Source organism: Patiria miniata, unplaced genomic scaffold (genome assembly GCF_015706575.1).
Source record: "Patiria miniata isolate m_02_andy unplaced genomic scaffold, ASM1570657v1 HiC_scaffold_24, whole genome shotgun sequence".
In the NCBI taxonomy this organism is placed as follows: Eukaryota; Metazoa; Echinodermata; class Asteroidea; order Valvatida; family Asterinidae; genus Patiria; species Patiria miniata.
Window position 1 is genome coordinate 8,284,840 of NW_024037063.1, and position 19,559 is coordinate 8,304,398.

At 39.3% G+C, this 19,559-nt stretch overlaps 1 protein-coding gene across 2 annotated transcripts in view; it reads left to right on the top strand.

Annotated features, from left to right (window-relative positions):
• Nucleotides 1-19,054, top strand: part of LOC119731670 (ataxin-7-like protein 1) — a 47,041-nt gene extending 27,987 nt beyond the window's left edge. Inside the window, exons 4-12 of one of the 2 annotated variants that reach the window (XM_038204876.1) lie at nucleotides 828-1,192; nucleotides 1,584-2,013; nucleotides 2,891-2,973; nucleotides 3,704-4,122; nucleotides 5,255-5,459; nucleotides 6,494-6,615; nucleotides 7,684-8,737; nucleotides 10,214-10,454; nucleotides 12,294-19,054. In XM_038204876.1, the coding sequence (XP_038060804.1) occupies nucleotides 828-1,192; nucleotides 1,584-2,013; nucleotides 2,891-2,973; nucleotides 3,704-4,122; nucleotides 5,255-5,459; nucleotides 6,494-6,615; nucleotides 7,684-8,737; nucleotides 10,214-10,454; nucleotides 12,294-12,868 (3,494 nt within the window). In that variant the 3' untranslated portion in view covers nucleotides 12,869-19,054. The remainder of the gene's footprint in view (nucleotides 1-827; nucleotides 1,193-1,583; nucleotides 2,014-2,890; nucleotides 2,974-3,703; nucleotides 4,123-5,254; nucleotides 5,460-6,493; nucleotides 6,616-7,683; nucleotides 8,738-10,213; nucleotides 10,455-12,293) is intronic. The other variant, XM_038204877.1, reaches the window with a different exon arrangement.
• Nucleotides 19,055-19,559: the final 505 nt, after the last annotated feature.

The window sequence follows — 19,559 nt, forward strand, 5'->3', positions numbered from 1 at the left end:
GCGAAGAGACTTCCTGTTTGTAGTTTGCTCATGTGCTGTACATGTACATACATGTAGTCACATTATTAATGAATGACATATTACGTGTAGTGGTGGGAGAAATCGGAGATTTCAAAATCAGGTTATCCTTTTTTTTTACAAACTGAACACCGGTTATCCGGTTTCACTGGAAATTCCCATTCAAACCACAATCATGCCAACAAAAAGTAGCGAGTGATATTTCTTGTGAACTTGTGGTTCATCTAATGGCCGTGGATAGTTTGTTGGATTCATGACAGCTGGGACTCCAGAGCTGTCATGTTAAAAGAATTGGGTAGGAACTCTCAGATCAGTCCAATGGGCTGGCTTTTCATGAACACAAGAGCACCGCTAATGGGTGAATGCGGTTACAATCAGAGAGCATGGAGCAAATTGGAGGACATTTCAGTTGCAGTTTTCAGCTAATTGTATCCAAAAAAAACCCGAAAGGTTTAATTTTTTGTAATGTTGGCTTTGAATATTTGGTTTGCAAACTTCAAACTGGATAATGGAATCCCACCACTAATTATGTGTCAGCATTCTCATGTACAAAAGGAGTTTTGTCTACGTAAAGCTTTGCAATGTAAAATGATATGCCCTGAAATCAACAGGTACCTGTAATAATTGTTCAAATATACTTAGCAGCTTGATTTATACACAGTGCACATGTGTACATTTGCAGAGATTTTTTGACGTACATTGTAAAAAAATATTTAGGGAAGTGATACACGTTTTTATGTTCTAAACATGCAGTGGTAACTTGATACAAAATCACTCAACTGTCTTGTTTGCCTTTTTTCTAACTGCAGAATTACGGCATGGCAAACCACCGGACAAACCACCGGACGTCCCTTGCCCGATGGAAATAATGCACTCGCCTCCCATCCGCATCCCAATCACTCCCAGAGCCCCCCTATGCCATCAGCCCCAGTCAAGTATCCCCCTCAGTGGATATGAGGACAGTCACCATACGCACAGTGAACTCTCTTTGCCATCGAGGGCGGCATCACAGCCGCAAGCGTCGGAGATGACCTTCGACACAGTACTTAATAAGCCATTGCCAGTTCATTTAGTGCAAAGACAGGAATCCCCCCACAATTACACAACGGGTAGAAGCGGGGATGATGCATCACCAGCAGTATCTGGAAAACTGAACTCACCGCTAGAAATACAGGTAACTTGCATGTTGATAGAAGTACATGAACAACTTGCTTTGCATTATTGATTGATGAAGAAGTAACTAATCCAAGCATTCCAGGAAGGTACTTGAAGCACTGTCAATAGTCTTAATCCAAGACTACATTCTTGAAATTATGTATGTATGAGTCCAATAACATGTGCTAGTATATTAGTCTGTGGAAATTGTGACTTTGAATTTAATGGAATACATAATTTGCATGAGGCGAGATTTGCACTGTTTATTGGGTCTTGTTGCATGTATACATGTATACAACGAATGTAAATACCAAATCACTACATGTGTTTTATTGTAGTTCACATTGAAAAGTTGCAAACCAGTTTCATCTTTTACTGAACTGACCAACATTTGTGCAAACAACTTTCAGGACCGTTTTGCAAATCTGGTGAGTCCCACCCTCCCAGTCGTCAGAATTGAAAAGATGTCACCCCAACAAGCCAACGATGCTGGCATGCAATCTCTGGGAATCTCACCGGTGTCATTGGCAAGCAGCCAACAGACTACAATTGAGTTGGTACCAGTGTCAAGCGGATCTCTCCAGTGTGCTCCCAATCTGGTCCCACAGCAGCAGTCGCAGACATTGGCCCAGCATCATCAGACAACCAAACCGGTTCCAACCGCTATGGTCCAGTTGGCACCGGGTCCCACCACAATGATGCAGACAGTGAAACCAGGCCTTGTCCAGCCACCACCAATCCAGCCAGCTCCTACCGGTTTGGTCAAGCTTGCTCCTGCTCAGCCTGTACCAAAACAAAGAAACAAAAAGCCGTCTCCAAAGAAGAATATATTGTGCAAAGGTAAACATTTTAGAACTGGATCAAGGTATTAGTTGCCATTGTCAAACAAAAAAGCAGCTTAGACACGTGAGGTAGAGACTTAAAAGTACTAACCTGATGAATCAGTGAAAAGTACTTAACAAGGGGTAAAGCTTCAAAAATCAGACGAGCCCAATTTTATGTCAAAAAGTGACCAACGAATAGCCCAAATATACTTCACTGAGATTTTGATTATTTGTTTGTATTGATATCACAATCACAAGCTACATGTAAGTTGTAACTTTTGCATGTGGTGTTGACTTTTAAATTGTCAAGCATTGTAGCAAGATAAGTACGGTATACTCATGTGGGAAAGCAGTAAGCTGGGTTTCCTATGTGTGTATTTTTACATACTGAAAAGCAATATTGCATGTGGCTGGATACCGGTACTTGTTGAAAACATTGAAATTAGGACAGTAGAAGGGAATGGAAACTGAGACAATTATGCAAAACAACAGGGATATTTGAACCTGTACCACATTGGTGGAAGAAGAGGTCAAGGTTCACTGTTTCTTTATTGTGATAGTTAGAGTTGATGCAAAAAACAGTCTTTGTTTGTCATTCCATCCCTTACTATAAACAAACTCTCCTTAACCCTAACTTCCCCAACTCCAACTTCCCCAACTCCATCAAAATCCACCCCCCCCCCCCCCCCATTCGGGCGGATTTTGGGGGACTTGATCCTGCAGGCATGATTTGACTAAATATTGGTGGAGTGTGATGGATTGGTCCTGGAGGCCTAAAGCAAAGCATGCATTGGAAGCAGTGTGATTGATGGATTTTGGTGGACTTGGTCCAGTACTTAGTAAAAGACAGAATGGAAGTTAGGGTTATTGAAGAAATACCTTTCTCATTTCAGATCGGGAGTTTGATGTGAACAAGCATTGTGGTGTATGGGTAGATGTCGACCAGAGACAGTGCACAAGGTCTCTCACCTGCAAGGTCAGCAAGTTATTTCTGCTCAGACTTGGCCAGACTTTTTAAAATCGCTGTATTAATTCACTTTTAATTTTTTTTTAAACGGTTCCATTTTGCTATCTTACAATACTTTCACGGTTGTCCAAATGATTACCCCAAAACTTTTCATTCATCAAAACAATTTATGGACTCGATGCACAAGTACCCCGCAAATGGAATCAGGTGGGAAACTTGAACACCAAGTGCTACCATACGCTTGGCACACTTGCTCAGTGTAATACATGTGTGAAGCAGTGAGCAGTTCACTGTTTCCTCGCACACTGTAACTCCTGTGAGTAGTCGCAAGTGCATTTACTATTTATGCACAGAATCTATAGGTTGGGATGGGTCGTGATGGTTGTACAGGTACCAGTCTGTACACTACTCATTGCCATTGTTCTATTGCTCATGTTTGGGCATAATTTGGCTCATCCATACAATTAAGGAAAGAATGATATTTCTGTAAGGACGTTACATGTATGTTTTGCATTCATGTAGTGCATGATGTACAGAGATATGAAAGGGACTTATAAGTTGAGTCTCACAGGTAGTCTTTTTATGGCACCTACCTTTTAATCTAGATTTTCTGTTTACCCCCAAACTGGAAATTTGACACAAAACTGGTATTGGCAATTTATAGGAACTGATTGAAAAGAGCTTCTTACCATGTTATACATGCAAATGTCATTGGAAATACCTGTTCCTTTTTTAACAGACTCATGCCTTATCACTACGGAGAGCTGTCAAAGGAAGACGGAAAACTTTCGATGAACTACTTGCTGAACACAAAGCCCGATCTCAGGCCCAGGCAGCTGCAAATAACCCATCTCTGCTCAAGAAATCTACTCAACAAGCAGCAGCATCATTAGCATCATCATCGGTATCCAGCCTAGCCCAACACAACGCCACCACGCCCCATGGCACAGCTAGACCCAGCACACCCAAGGCTACACAAAGCCGCCCCAACACGCCCAAAGCACTGACGCCCAAGGTCCTAACCCCTAGACCACAGCCAGTGGGTAATCTGCATGTGAAATCGGAAGCAAACAGCAAGCCATTGACTGTGTTCCAGAAGATCATGCCTGTACCTGGGCCTACCAAGACTTACAACTTCAACTTAGTTCTTCCGGCCAGGTAAGAGTGGCTAACAGTTTTTGCTGAGATTAGAAAATGAGTCCATAAGTGTTCTACCAGGAAATAAATCTGTCTACTGGTAGTTTCTACATGAACCATACAGGGTGAGTCAAATAAAAGGAAACCCAAATGATATGACCAATTTGTTAATGAAGTTCTGCATGTAGCACTTTCAAAATCTAGGATATGAAAGCCCAACTAATAAGTCTTCTTTAAGCAGAAGAATCATTCAAATCACTCATGTACTTTTTAAGTTACGGAATGTTAAACACAACCACTGTTTTAAAGATCTGTCCACGAATCACAAAAAAGGTAAGTGTCCTTTCGTCAAAACCAAAAAAAATTGACATGGGGATGCATATGAATTGTTTTTATTTTTGTCCTGACATTTGGGTTTCCTTTTTATGACTCACCATGTAGAGAAAGGAACACAGAAGCAGTTGCAACTTCAAAGACCCAGGCAACTTCTTGCCGCTGTATAACAAAACAATCAAGTGGTGAATGAAAAAGCAGCTACATGTACGTGATTTGATTCCCATATGTTCAGCACACAAAGCTGTATAAAAGCGGCCACAAACGTCTTGCAAGTCTCTGCAGTATAGTAAAGGTTTATTACTCTCAGCCTGTGGTCGTTGTGCTTTGGCCATGGGCATACAGGGAATGATTAGATTTTAATTGGCTAGCTAATATTGCCTGGGAAGTTCAAATTCCTGTATTCCTTTCTCTATGTTCAAATGATGCCCTCCTATTTGACATCAACATTCTGCATGTGATGCTGACAGACATGATAACTGTAATTCAAATATTCAATTTCAATGCAGTTGGAGTATTGTTTAGAGAATTTCATACATGTCTTAGTTGACTGTTCCCAATAACAGACCGTTTTTTCAAAGATCATTGCCCGTTTTGACCTAGGATAGGCAAATGGATTGATCACAAGAAAGTTGCTACTAAAGACATGCTCAAACTCTAGAGGCCTCTGCATGTCCTAGACATTGTGAATATTTTTGTCGGTTTTCCAAGAAAATGTTTTCTGTTTGACACCTGAATCCTGAGTAAATTGATGCACACATCACAAGAATCATCAATACTGTTCATATGTGCATAAAGTTAATGTTACTGTTTGTCAAAGTAGAAAAAGCCACCATCCTCCGACAGTGCTGGACCCTGTACCTATGGAGGCAACCGTTAACGAGTGTAAAACACATCCACAAGAGGGTGGAAGTACCAACAGCAGTAACAGCCATGGCAAACCTTCCGAGGGAGATAAGACAACGAAAGAAGACAAGGAGAAATGCGATTACTCCTGCTCCCATCACCATCCCAGACCAGTTGCAGTAAGTGCAACAGTCCTAGTTAGCTTTTTAATAAGCCACCTCAGTTGCCCTGATAAATAGATAAATAAATGAATTGTAGTGCTTATATAGCGCTTTCCATTGTATCAACAATCTCAAAGCGCTTTACAAATATTCCCCGTTCATCAGGCCATAGTACCACGCAGCAGCCGATATCAGTGCACATTCGGGCCTCTACCCTCGCAGGTACCCATTTTATTTATACTCCTGGGTGCAGAGAGGCAATTGTAGTAAATTGTCTTGCTTAAGGGCACAATCACCATGTTCTTGGCAAGGTTTGAACCCACTTGCCATCGTACATTAATCAAACTCCCTAACCACTGGACCATGATACCAACTACATGTACATGGAATTTCTTAATGTTACCTGTGTTCTGAATTTTATTGGACAGAGCAAGAAAAAAAGGTCATTTTTGATGTTCAAAAATAGGTTTTTAAGATATTGTCAGAATAAAGATGTTTTCCTTTATAATTGTTTCAAATCGACTTTCCTTTGCAGAATTATGCCTGTTTAGTTTGTGATGTCACAAAGTTGAAAACAGAACAAGTTTGGGAGAGGCATTTCTTGAACCAAAACACTACAAATCGTCCAGAAAATCACCTTGAGAGGCAAATGTACCATCTGGAACATTTAAAATATATTTTGGACATATTTAGAATCACAAATTTGCCAATCTTAAAATAATCTGAAAATCTAAAAAAAAAATAATAATAATCCAGCTGAGTACAGAAGTGTTTGATTGTGACAGAAAATGCCACATTTGTTCTTGCCGTTGAATTCAGCAGTATCTATTTGATTTGCTATACATGATTTGTTTTAGACCAACTAGCTGTGTGAAATGTGTCTTTTGTTTGGCCTTCAGAATCAGATGTAGATGGAAAAATGGTTCCTGCTCAATTCTGTAGTTTTGTTCCTCGTTAATATGATGAGTGAAGAATGAGGGACTGCAGAAAAGAACACTTGTTTGTTGTCAGTTTATTGATTTCTGAAGAGGCTCTTTTTTTCTCTATCCAAGATGTGTTCCTTTGGTGCACGGCAAGTTGGTAAGGGCCTTTACGCCTTCAATCGGAGATTAGATCATCTAAGATCCACCATGGCTGCCTTAGTGGAGAAACACTCCAGACCACCTCCATTCAAGTAGGTCAACAACATTGCAAATGTTCTTATTGTTATTTTTAAAATCTTTTTCATCGTATATTAATTTCTGGTAAGAAACCAAGGATTCGTCATGGAAACGTAGCTCACAACCTGACTTCCTGGACCACTGCTGCAACCTGTACAGGTGTGCTGAAGGAAGTTCAATAGTGCATTGAATTTCTGGTTGTAGTATTTTCCAAATACAGCGAAATCTCGATAAGTCAAAACCGGTTAACTGGAAAACCCGTTTAACTCGAAGTAAGAACTTATTCCTGTCAAAAGAATAGCACATCATGTATAAACATGCCCGCACTTACTCGAAATTTCGGACCGGAAGAAGCATGCCCAGTTCTGCGTAAAAAGATCGCGAAACTTTTGTCATTATTGCCGAATGCTCTTTGTTTTTTCACGTCGGGAATGCAGCATACATGTTGTCATTGTGATTGACTCCAACCCTAAATGCAACAAATCCTGGCTCTCAAGCCTAATTGCTAACACTTGCCTAAATGCAGCCAGCACGCCAATTGCTGGCTCGTTGCGGAGGCCACATGACCGCAGCAGCTTGCAAAATAGCATGCCCTCTATCGATCAAATAGGACTGGTCATGTGACTGGACATTGGAAAAACCCCGAGCGAATTGCGATCGCTAGAGACTAGACATCGACAAACGACACAAACTAAAGATTTGCTACACGAAGTTACACAGTTTGAGTGGTTTATTGTTGTGTTTATCGATACAGCAGACACTTAAGGTAAGAATATAACATCTGAGCAAAATGATAAGTGGGATTGAAAAACTACACCATTAAAATCAATAACAAGAAGAAGAGTGATGCAAATAACGTGTCAGGTATAGCAAGTTACGGTGAAAGCCATTCCTGTACATATACATATGCATAATTTGGGAACTTTGGAGAACTTTTGGGAAAAATTTAAGGATTTGTTTTAGAAACCACATTTGTGCATTGGTGCTGTGTATAGTGGTGGGAAATTGTTTAGCCTTGGCGGAAGTGTACACTCTCTGAGTGCTTTCTAGTTGTAAAAAGTTTAATTCTCTAACTCTTTTAGGAAAATCTGCTTATCAAGTGATTCATCTCAAGAATTGACAACCCCTATGGATACTACTCCTCCGTCCCATGCCTCTGAGCTTCAAAGCAACAATTCTGCATCTCACTCTGCTGCCTCCACAAGTGCATTCACTCTGTCAAGTGCTTCACCATTTGATAACACTCCTAGTGGGAGTAGGAACCCTGCTACAACATGTAGCAGCAGCAGTAGTGGAACTATTGCACTCAGTAAAACCAAGAGCTTGCCTAATGCCATGTGTAACAACTTCAACAAGGGGCTTGCCACAGGCAAGAAACTGAGTGGGAAAACGTCAGGGAAAACTCTGAGTAAATCTGCTGACGGTAAGGTGTCTTCATCCCTCCAGCATCCGATCAAGAACTCCAAGGCCCGTAGGAAAAGCGGAGGTGGCGGTGGCAAAAGCAATGCAGGTCTGAGTGGCAATGTTGCACAGAATTTGTTTTCAGTCTCCAATGCCAGCCCGGTAACATTAGCAGGCTCAAGTAGCTATTCCATTGTGACTAACAGCGGACTGCAACCGGGAGATATCCTCAGCAGTGGCATGGTTAACTTGGATCCTGCCTCTATCGCTAATCAGGAATTGTCAGGGAACCTTCTGAAAAACCTACGCTTTGTGGTGACCAACATTGAACCCAGTGTGAATGGTGGTGCTGTCGGTAATGCGGCAACCCCTCAAACCACTGGCAACTTCACTGTTCCCATACTGAATGCAACGCTTGGAAATACTCCAGTATTACTAGGGAACCTTGGTGCCCTAGCGCTGCCCTATGACCGGAAATTGAACGTGAAATCTCGAACAAAGAGTGCTGGCTCAGGCAAATCCTCAGTGGAAAGGCAAGGGCGACGCCTGTCCGGCAGCAATACAACAGCCAGTCTGCAGAATGTAGCAATACTTAGTCAGCCTTTTATTGACAGTTCATCCCAGGATACAGTAGGGACTGGTGCAGGAGTATCTGGTAGTGAGAGAGGAACCACACTCAATACCTGTCAACCATTACAGAGTCCACAGTCTGTACCTAGCCCTCAACTCAGACCGGTAAGGAACTATTGGACCGTTATCTTCACCAACCATACTAAATCCAACAGTATCCAGTTTACGATTGTTCTGTTTTAAACAGTAACAAAGACCTTTACAGCGCATCCCACAATACCATTATACCATAATACTAATATACCAGTTTAAAGATCAGAATTGAACTTTATCCCTGGCGAGTATTGGTTTGATATTTAAAAGAGTTCTAAAATTATTTGTATTCAAATGAAGGCATGTCGAAAACAAACTCAACCGATTTTAAGGAAAATTGATGATGTGGTACATCAGATGCAAACTCGAGTCACACTTTGAGTGCACTTTGTGAATAGTTACATACCGGTACTTGCACATGAATTTCAAAAGTGAAGCGAAGAACAATATTGTGGATTCATTTAATGTGTGGTCTACGTGGATTGAAAAGAACAGGAAACACAGAAAGTAAAACTTGGCAACCAGATCATCACATCATGATGAACCATTTCCACATTAGAAAAAATGCGCATGATTGATTTTCCTTGAAATAGGTTGAGTTTGTTTTTGACATGCCTTTATTTGAACAGGAATCATTTCAAAAGCCTTTCCAAAATCAAACCAATACTTACCAAGAAGATTCCAAGCTTTAGAATGATTTAAAAATAATGGTGCATTGTATGTGTTTCCGTGAAAATTGTGCGGGTATTTTGGGACGCACTGTAGATGTACATGTAGCTTTTGAATCATGTTGGATTCAGCCTCCTACAGTCTTTAGTGTTGTTGAATTTGTCGGATGTAGCAATGTCATTTGCTGAAACTTACTGATAATTGGCAACCTCTGTGTGGGGTGCATAGTGCATACAAACACTCATGTGCCTTGTAAACCACAGATCACAATGAACCTGACTGCAAGTCTGGCAGTCTAGGAACAAAACAAGTAATCAAATTAGGTTTTGCCCTTCACCGACGTTTAAACACTGTATACTCAGTGTGTTACCTCCCGAGTGAAAGTTGGAAAAAATCACTCGAGTGGGACTCGAACCCACGACCTCCTGCTTTCTAGTGCAGATGTCTTACCACTCGACCACCGAGCTAACGGGATCGGTTGGCTGGTTCACACACTGAGTATACAGTGTTTAAATGTTGGTGAAGGGCAAAACCTAATTTGATTTATATCACCCCGACGCAAAATTCCATCTTATAATAGTTTATGCGATACCCGCTGCTATGTACATCAGATTCAAACCAGCCAACCGATCCCGTTAGCTCAGTGGTCGAGTGGTAAGACATCTGCACTAGAAAGCAGGAGGTCATGGGTTTGAGTCCCACCCGAGTGATTTTTTCCCAACTTTCACTCGGGAGGTAACACACTGAGTATACAGTGTTTATACATGTACATGTACGTCGGTGAAGGGAATCGGTGAATCCCTGTATCATGACTAAGCCGTTGTTACTGCTCTTTATGGGCTTTTTTTTATTTGTACCATCTTGATTCATCCTTGACAGAACTCAGCCAGTCCTCAGCTGACCTCGCCGCTCCCCAATGGCATCATTCCCTCTCCAACCAATATCACATTCAAGCCGTATACGAGTACCTCCATAGGTACCACAACGGCAGCATCAGCCAATCACGTGCAACGAGGGATGAGTCCCAGTAGAACCAGTACACCCTCACCGAGTACGGGGTCTGCAGACGCATCCCCTAATGTAACCGCCCAACTGCTAACAGGCTCATTTAATACAAGTGGTAAGAAGTCCTTGTTTTTCACCATTAAACTTCTGCATGAAACTGCATACAGAGGGGGGAAATGTGCTAATAGATTGTGATCTCTGCAAGGATGTTTACATTATGGTCAAGCAAAATTAATTCCTTGATGCTGATTAGTCTCTAAGCATATCTCATTCTTTTGGGTAATATAATTTCAATATGCGAGGGCCGATTTTCCATAAATTGGCAGGAATGTTGGTCAGCCGGTACTATATAATATGATGTAATTTGGTTGTACTGCAAACCACAAGAGGGGGCTTTAGTGCATTTCTAGTCGTATTTTGGGCATAATTTCTACCTTTTTCATTCAAATACTTTTAGATTTGGTGCAAACAGGTTTTGGGTCATTATCCCTCAAATTAAATAAATTGGTGTCCAACGCCACCGCTGGGGGCAACATTACCAGTTTTTATGATTTTGTCCCAAAATTTGCATTTATTTAACCAAAGGAGGCAATAATGAATTACTTATGGTGATTTTATAAATGCTTTGCATTTTTGCATGCAAGAACTGGGAAAAAATTACCCATAAACAATGAAAATTGTGCAGAAAAGGTGAAAATTAAAAACAGCTTTTTACTCTAATGGTTGCCATATTGAATTTTCAAATTGCGTTAACCATCCATTTTTGTCTAAAGTGGATACTTGATAGGTTCAGGCGAAGAAAAAATGGTTTTGACTCACAAAAAATGCGTATTTACACAGTTTTATTTTAAAAAATCACCAAATTGTCTGATTACATGTACTTGTGTTTTTAAATAGGTAGCCATGGTAACCATTGACATCCTACACAATTGATTTTAGTGTCATATTGACCCTGGATTAAAGTTAGGAAAAACGACCAAATTTCCTGCCAATCGGCCAAAGCATTCCAGAGCTGTTATACCATAAGAAGTTTCACAGGGGGGTCCTGATAGGGTTAAGCACATTTCAATAGAGCTACACAAATTCTAGATGCTTTCCTCATCCTACACAGTTTCATAGAGCATGAGTGTAAGGCCAAAAAAAAAAATAAGTCGGTCTCTGGTCAGTGCGTGCGTCGATTTTAATCATGCGCGTCGATCTTTTTTTTTTCAAAAATGTTCCGCGGTAGCTCCAATAGCGCCCTCTATTTCCGCACCTCCTCAATTTTTTTTTACCAAAGAGCACCAAGGAATGGGAAATTGCACCAAGGCAAATGATCAAAAGCACCAAGGCAAATTATGGAGGACACCAATGTACATGAGGACACCAAAAAAGCAAAATAGTACCCACCTTGTCTGTGCAATCCAAGCTTGAAGAAAAAAAAAAAAAAAGCCGCGTGGCCGTGTCAATTCCGGAACTGTGGTCTGACCAGAGACCAAATTTTTTTTTTTTGGCCTAATAGCAGTTCTGTGTTGTTGTCATGTACGTGCACAAAGGCAAACTTTTTACTGGTTTCTACTTAACACTTATGGATTAACTAGTTCAAACAATTTTTGATGAAAGGTTTTATAGGAAATATTGAAAATAGTTTTATTTTTTAAACTTATGTCTATTTGCAATCCCAGGAGGTAAATTTTATCATTTTTCAAGACTATGACTTGTGGCTTAAGTAAGTTGACTAGAAGTTAAGTGTTTAAATTTCCTGAAACGTATTTAAGGAATATTTTTTAATTGATCACTTAGCATAACGTGTTGGTTTTTTTTTATCAGTTTTCTGAGTAAGGTGTTTGATAGTTTAAGTAACATAAATATACATGTGCTTCCCCATCAGAAAATTTGCTGTTAAGCAACTTGATTCATTTAGTGAGTATCAAGCTTAACATGTTTTGTTTTGTTGGTGTTTGATATCACGCAGGTAAACTTACTCTAGTCTCACCAAAAGGCAGCTCACACAACCTTCAGAAATCCACCTTGAACCAAAAACACAGCCACCATCAACACCATCCCCATCGGACCGTGTCACAGCTCTCCAACCAGCAGCAACAGCAGCAGCTTCAACAACAACAACAACAACAGCAGCAGCAGCAGCAACAAGCGCTACAGTTTCATCAGCTGCAACTTACACCCCAGCAAATTCAACAGCAACTTCAGCAACAGATTTCTAATCTCGTAGCAATGGATCCTCAGGGCAAACCGTTGCCGCTGAGTAGCGCCTTGATTCCTAACCTCTTCCAGAGCATTCCTACCCAGCAAGTGGGCACAGGGGTCCTGCCAGGGGGTCTGACGCTAGCCCCTGCTGTAGCTACAGAGCAAGGGGGTAAAGTGCTGTCACAGTCTACCGTCCTGCCACAGAGGGCCATTGCCTTACACCTACAGCAGCCAGGATCAGGCCAGCCAATCAGATTACAAGGTGCCGGACTATCTGACCAATCACAGATTGGTATGAGTCAGGATGAAGATAACAGACAGGAAATCAAGATGCAGCACTGAAAGCCAATCGGAGCCCGGCAAACAGATGGTGCCTGTGTGGATTGGCTACTTGGATGAGGGTATTTTGTGAATAAATTATTTTTGCCACATTGTATTTAAATGAATGGAATCAGGGAACAAAAGTAATATATTTAGTCGTTTATACTTAGATGTCTCATGACATCAGATGATAAGGCTTTATATTATTTTTATAATGAATTGCAATTAATATAATAATAATTGTGATTGTTTCATGCAGATATTGATACTCAAAGAACAAAGTCTAATACCTTTACAAACCTGAAGGCATAATAGTCCAATACAATTATTCACTTGGTCAATTTATAGAAATAAGAATTTTATACCCTTAAAACTATTCCCTAGTCTATGATCCCTGAAAAAAATAATGTAAGCTCCAGCTGTTGGGATCTGGCTGTGGTGACCCACCAAACTAGCATTTGGGCTTGTTTTTTGGTAAAAGACAATTTGTAAATCGCGACGAAATACTTTGCACTTGCATTTTGCATTATAACGTTGGTTTCACCACATATTGATGAATAGGCTAGATTCCACGGATCATAAAGCACAGTTGTAGTTGAGTCTGAGTCTCGAGTCATTTGGTTCAAGTCTTGAGTCTGAGTCACGAGTCACGAGTGCATGGACATGGCTACACATACACATACATGTGAGCAATACATAAGTGATGCGCTGTCGTGGGACATAGGGAGGGGAGCTTTTCAAAACAAACATGAATATTAGCAGCATGACCTGGAGGCTAGGGCTGTATGGTTTGTGTGCTTAACGTTCTTTAGTGTGGCTTTATCGAAAATAAACACCAGAATAATTACAATATTTGTAACTTTTTCAAGCAGCCGTTCCATTTTTTTCAAGCAGACCCAGTTCGTTTTTTTTTTAAGGAGACCCTGTGGCATCCCTGTATCCATAAACAAACCCATAAGCCCTATATGTGTTAACTTGCCGATTTATTCCACATAAAGATAACCCTCTGCAAACAGAAATATTGTTTATTCTTTGAGTATCAGTCATGTGCAAAGTTTCCTTTATTGAAAACTGTTTGATAATGAATTATATTTCAAAATGGAGATTTGTGCACTCTTAAATGTAAGCATTTTATATCTCAGCATCGAAACTAGTGTTTGTTGTCATTGTATGAATGAATTGTTACAATAATTAAATCATGGTGACAGACAAGTGATCTGTTACACTGCTCTTACTGGATGCATGCAGAATGGATGGGAGTTGGAGTATTGGCAGCCGTGATGTTTACTGAGATTTGTCTGTACTGGATGTGTGTGAAATCTACGCAATGAGAATGGTCAAAGGATGTCAATTAAAAGGGATAGTAAATTATGCCAACTGCATATGTACACATCAAAATTGGACAATTTTCACTTTAAGATAAGCACCGCGTCATGTACTTGCATGCATGCAGGCCACAGAGAACACCAGTAAAATGGAAGTGAGGTTGCAGTTCTGAAGTGAGTAATAAGACTCAATCTTTTGCTCCATCTTACTCGCACATTTTATATCAGCCCATTTTTTGATTGCATACAAAACTTACTGATTGTAGACTCGGTTTCAGTGGCATCCATAGACTTGTATACGTTTATCTGTGTGTTGATGAAGTGAATATGATCAAATCTTGATGTGGACATCCACAGTTTGAATACCCACATGGCATGTTGGAAAACTGTTTTTTCCTTCCTTGTTTTCCTTCTTTTTCCCCCTTTAATCTCTGTACTAATCTTTGACTTTTAACATAGTGGGATGAGATCATCCCATTTTTTAAAAGAAACGCTGCGCAGCTCTCTTTGATTTTAATACATTTTTGATAAAAGATCCACTATTCAGAAATAGTTAAGTACATTACCTTACCTATTGAAAGAGTGTCATTGCATGGTAATGATCGTGCCTGCGTGACTTCAATTATTGGATAACATCAGTATTCTGTTAGAATGACCTTGTAGCTTTACCTTGCCAACTTGTGTTTTTTTCATTTTCTGACAAAATTGTGTTTATTGAACCTTTGAATTCTGTGAACAGTTAATGTAATTACCAACAGGCAGATTTGCATCTGGGGGCTTCAACTGTAGGTCCATAAGTCAGCTGAATGAGTCCTTATAAATCAATGTGTCCTCAGTTGAAGGTATAAGTCCTCAGTTGAAGGTATTTGTCCTCAGTTGTATGGATCCTTAAGTCCTCATTCATAAATTAAGAAGTCAAGTCGCCAACAATGTTGCAATGATTGAATTGACACAATTCTGTGTTTCTAGCTTGCCACGGTTATGAAGTTATTTCAGTCATGACATTGTAGAAACTTTCAAATAAAAAAATAGGGTAACTTTTTTGACTAAAATACTTTATTTAAACTTCCAAACTTCTCAGATTGCAAATACTGTACAGAATATAATTTGACGTTAAGTATGTGCATTTAAATACCACATCCTAGGCCCATGCACATGTTTGAGTTACTGAATGAGTCAAAGTGTTTATGCAAGTCTATCTTATGCCAACTCATCTTGATTGTGTTGGACCTTCCTTTAGTCTAGGGTAATGGTCCATATGTTACTGGACTATGAATGTATATCATCTTGTTAACTTATTTGAATTTAAACATGGTAAATTCCGTAACCATCTGAGTGGTAGATAATGTTTCATATGCTTTACCCGTGGATTTGTAAATTCAGCTGGTGTTTTTTTTTTTTTTTTTTAAATTGATTGGATAATTAGGCCATACCCATAGCACATGATTACTGATTGGCTGAAATTCTATTTTCATAAAATGTTGCAGCTAAATGCGAAACAAACATCATTTACAAGAAACCACATTGTTAGCTTGCCCTTGTATATTTTCTTCTGTTTACAATGGCCCTGCCGCATTGAGGCAAAACAACGGCTGAAGATAACAGGGTTGGGGTCCTACTTCTACTTGGAGGATTATTGAGGTTATTAGAAGGCATGTATTGAGAAAACATCAAAATGAATGCAACAAAATGCAGTATCTGTAGTTGTTGGAGATTCAAGGAAAGAGCCTAGTTTACATGTGATTGGCCTGACAGTAAGCTGGTTTACTCAGCATACAGGCTGGTGTGGATTGGCTTAAGGAGTCTGTGCAGAAGTACCCCCTCAAGGGTTACAAGGGGAGAGTTGGGGAGATCACTGGGAGGGACATTCAAACGCATTGATGCTCATGCCGCATGATGCTCATGCAAAGATGCTGTGGGTTTGTGCACGATCAGAATAAAATGATTCATGCGTACATTGCACCATGTCATCAGCGCTCACATGCAATGTGTCCCTCCAACAGGGGGTCTCAGAAAATGGTCACAAAGCGCTATCATACCTCCTGTGACATCAGTAGTGTACAGATGATTCTCAAAAGCAGCACAAGACAAAGACTTAGTCTCTCCCATCTCAAGCTGAGGAAGGGATAACCATCACTTTGACTAGTTCAACTTCTTCTTTTTCGTCTCTGTCTTTCACATAGGTTGATTCTCAGTAAGTCAAGGAACCACAGTAGCACAAATCTGAATGGCTCTTCTTAATTACACTGCGAGGGAGATATGTTAGTTCTCTTTTGTGAGAGAGCAGGTTATTGTTCATGTGCTTTACTACATATTTTTAATATATGCTTCTGTCATACTTTTACCCAGTTGAATTTTTGACTGATACACAAGTCTAAAAGTATAACTATAAAGAGTGTTTATTTTAAATTGTGTGTCATTCCAGTCAGTTGCTTGTATTAATAAACTAGGATTGTTCCCTTCAGTGATGAAAGGTAGGCACATCAAAAAGCATATGCGAACAATAAGAGCATGACGGGAACCCTTGACCTTCTGCTGAAAGCTTGCTGGTGTTTCCATCGCCATGTAGTAGTGGGTATTACAATCAATGACATGTCCAAAATTGTGTTCTCTATCAAGTTCTTATAAAGACTCAATTTGTCATTCTAGATGATCCAGTGATATTTGAATAATTTTAATAACTATTTATAGCATGGTGCATTAGTATTTATAGATAAAACAATTTAACAGTTCATGTGAATGAGCAGTGAATTTTGTAAATTATTAGCAGAATGAAATAAGTATTTATCTCAAAGTCCTTGATTCAAAGGAAAGCATCATAGTCTCAATGGCTTTGATTTGAAACCCCAAAACAAATTTGGTTTGTTGTGTATTCACTTCCAAAGGAAATGAGTATCCTCAAGTTCATATCGATAACGAAATATCAACTGATGACTAGAAACGGACATTTCATTGGAGTTGTCAGATAATTTCCTCTGCCTGAATGATAGTACTCCTGGATCACACAATGTGCTTTGAAGGTTCTTCATAGTACATAATCCCAATACACAAATAGATACATCTTTAAGGGTTCCAACATCTGTTTATTGTTTAGGTGCCAGCATATCCACAGTTTCTTTCGGAAAAACAGGATATCAATTGATTCAACAAAAAAAAACACTTTGAACTTCTTTCAGCTAATCTAAACACCGGATGCTAATGGGGATAGATCAATCAATCATTTAAGCCAATAAGTTGAAATGACTGTTTGTAATGTTACCGCCCTATTGAGGGGTTTGAATGAATGTGATGAGGACTATAAATATCAAGAATGTCGTTGCATCCATGTCAAAATTGTACGTTTTCTTTCATCTATAAAGTGGCATGGATATATGTGTACTCTGTAATTGTTGTTTTTCCAAGTTTTTTTTCCATACACTGAATACTTTGCTGTTATTTATACAGATTCTATTTCATATTCGGTGTAATAATTGATAACCAAGATAGATTGTAATATCTAAATGAGATATTACTATGTTCAGAAACCACCTGGTTTATCAGTGTGACCCTTCCCAGTACATCAACGGATTACACTGCAAGAACAACCATTTTGGTATTGTGCATGATTGGCCCATTGCCAACCACATAAACCTTTCCAAATTGTTGCAATTCATTTAGCTACGGCACCTCATTGACATGCAGAACGAGTTTCATCGGAAGCCATTTTGTTTAACAATTTAAAATATCTCTTACACATGTATCTTGTTGCACGATATTGTACAGCTCACACCAAACCAGTTATTCTCAACATAGGTGGTTTCCCGAGCATGTTTTCTTAATTTACAACTCCGAAAGTTCCCATTCAATAACCGAAGTTATTAACTCTCTTTAGGGTAGTACTTGTATTGGAGTCTATATATAGTATTCCAGTCACTTTACGCACTTTCATTTATGAAGTCCCTTTGTCAGATGTTTGTGTTTCAAAATTGCAGCAGAGTGTCATTTAGCTATCAGTTGAGCTCACTGTTCTTCAGCTAATATAGGCTGAAGTAGAAAGATTCATGCTTATACCACATGTCAACATACACACTTAGGTACTTCCCCCAAAGAAAAGTTTGCAGGTCCTGCGTATACACAAATGCCATATGAATGTTTCAATTCAAACCATCGGTATAGTTATTAATTAAACCCAAACGTATTTTTGAAGTAACAATTTCATGTTTTAAGTTTATCATACGTGTTTTCAGAAGTATTTTTGGAGTACAAACCACACCGATTTGAGAAAGTTAAAAGAGTTTTTGAAATACTGTATAAGCATTGCAATGTGTTTAATTCTTTAATTAATTTTAATTTTTAGCATTGATGTAGTCTGAGATTCCAGAAATACTGCGTGGAGTGTTGTAAGTTAATGTCTCGTGTATATGACTGGAGAGGAAAACAAAATGGCACGAATTAATTTTGTGTAATATGAAAATATGTATATGCCAAATGAATAAAACATATTATTGTACAGTTGAATAGCAATAGGCTACTGTTTTCTATATTTTTTTTCTGGGGAAAGAATATCACATTTCCAGTATGTTACATTTTAAAATCTAGTAGCATTGACAAGAAATGCATAAACTATTAATAAAAAAAACAATACTTATTGTTATTAATTCTTAATATCAAATAAACATATTTTCTAATGTATTCGTGTTGAAATGTATTGTAAATATTTTGACATATTTTTGCCATACGTCGAACAGACAAGTTTATGTCCTTAAATGTGTGTTCTGTATGGGAGTTGAGCATTGGACTGTTTTTCATACTTTTTCAGTTATTTATTTTTCTATGAGGTATATTGACATTCATGTGTTCTCTCCCATATGTATTATCAATAGATTCCTCAGTACAAATTGAATGGCAGCCTGTTGTGTTTCTTCCATTTCTCCAGTGAACCAGTCTGACTAGTACCAAGCCTAGCCCGGCCCTTACACAGTTTTTACGTCCAACATGCATTGATAGATCGGGGCGGGCTGACGTCATGCGATGAAACATCTTTTCATCATTGCATACCAGTTTTCATCGGTTGCTATGTGTTACCATTCAGCACTCCAGGCTTAAGAACCATTGAGTTTCAAGAACATAGGTCAGGGAGCTAGATAAGCCAATGGCAACAACAAAAATCCCGGGTGTCCGCGCTCACCTATACTTCAAGTCCCTCTTTGCAGATTTTGATAATGAAAATAATGCGCACTCAAGAACGTCTAGTCACTGCGTGCTGCATAAACACTGAACAGTCTGCCCTTCAACTTTAAAAAAAATCCAATAAAGGACAAGTCTTAGAATAGAACATAATGGTATAGACAGCATATCCTCTTTACAGAAAGGTAGTACCGCTCTACACCGTTTGCATTTGTTGGCAT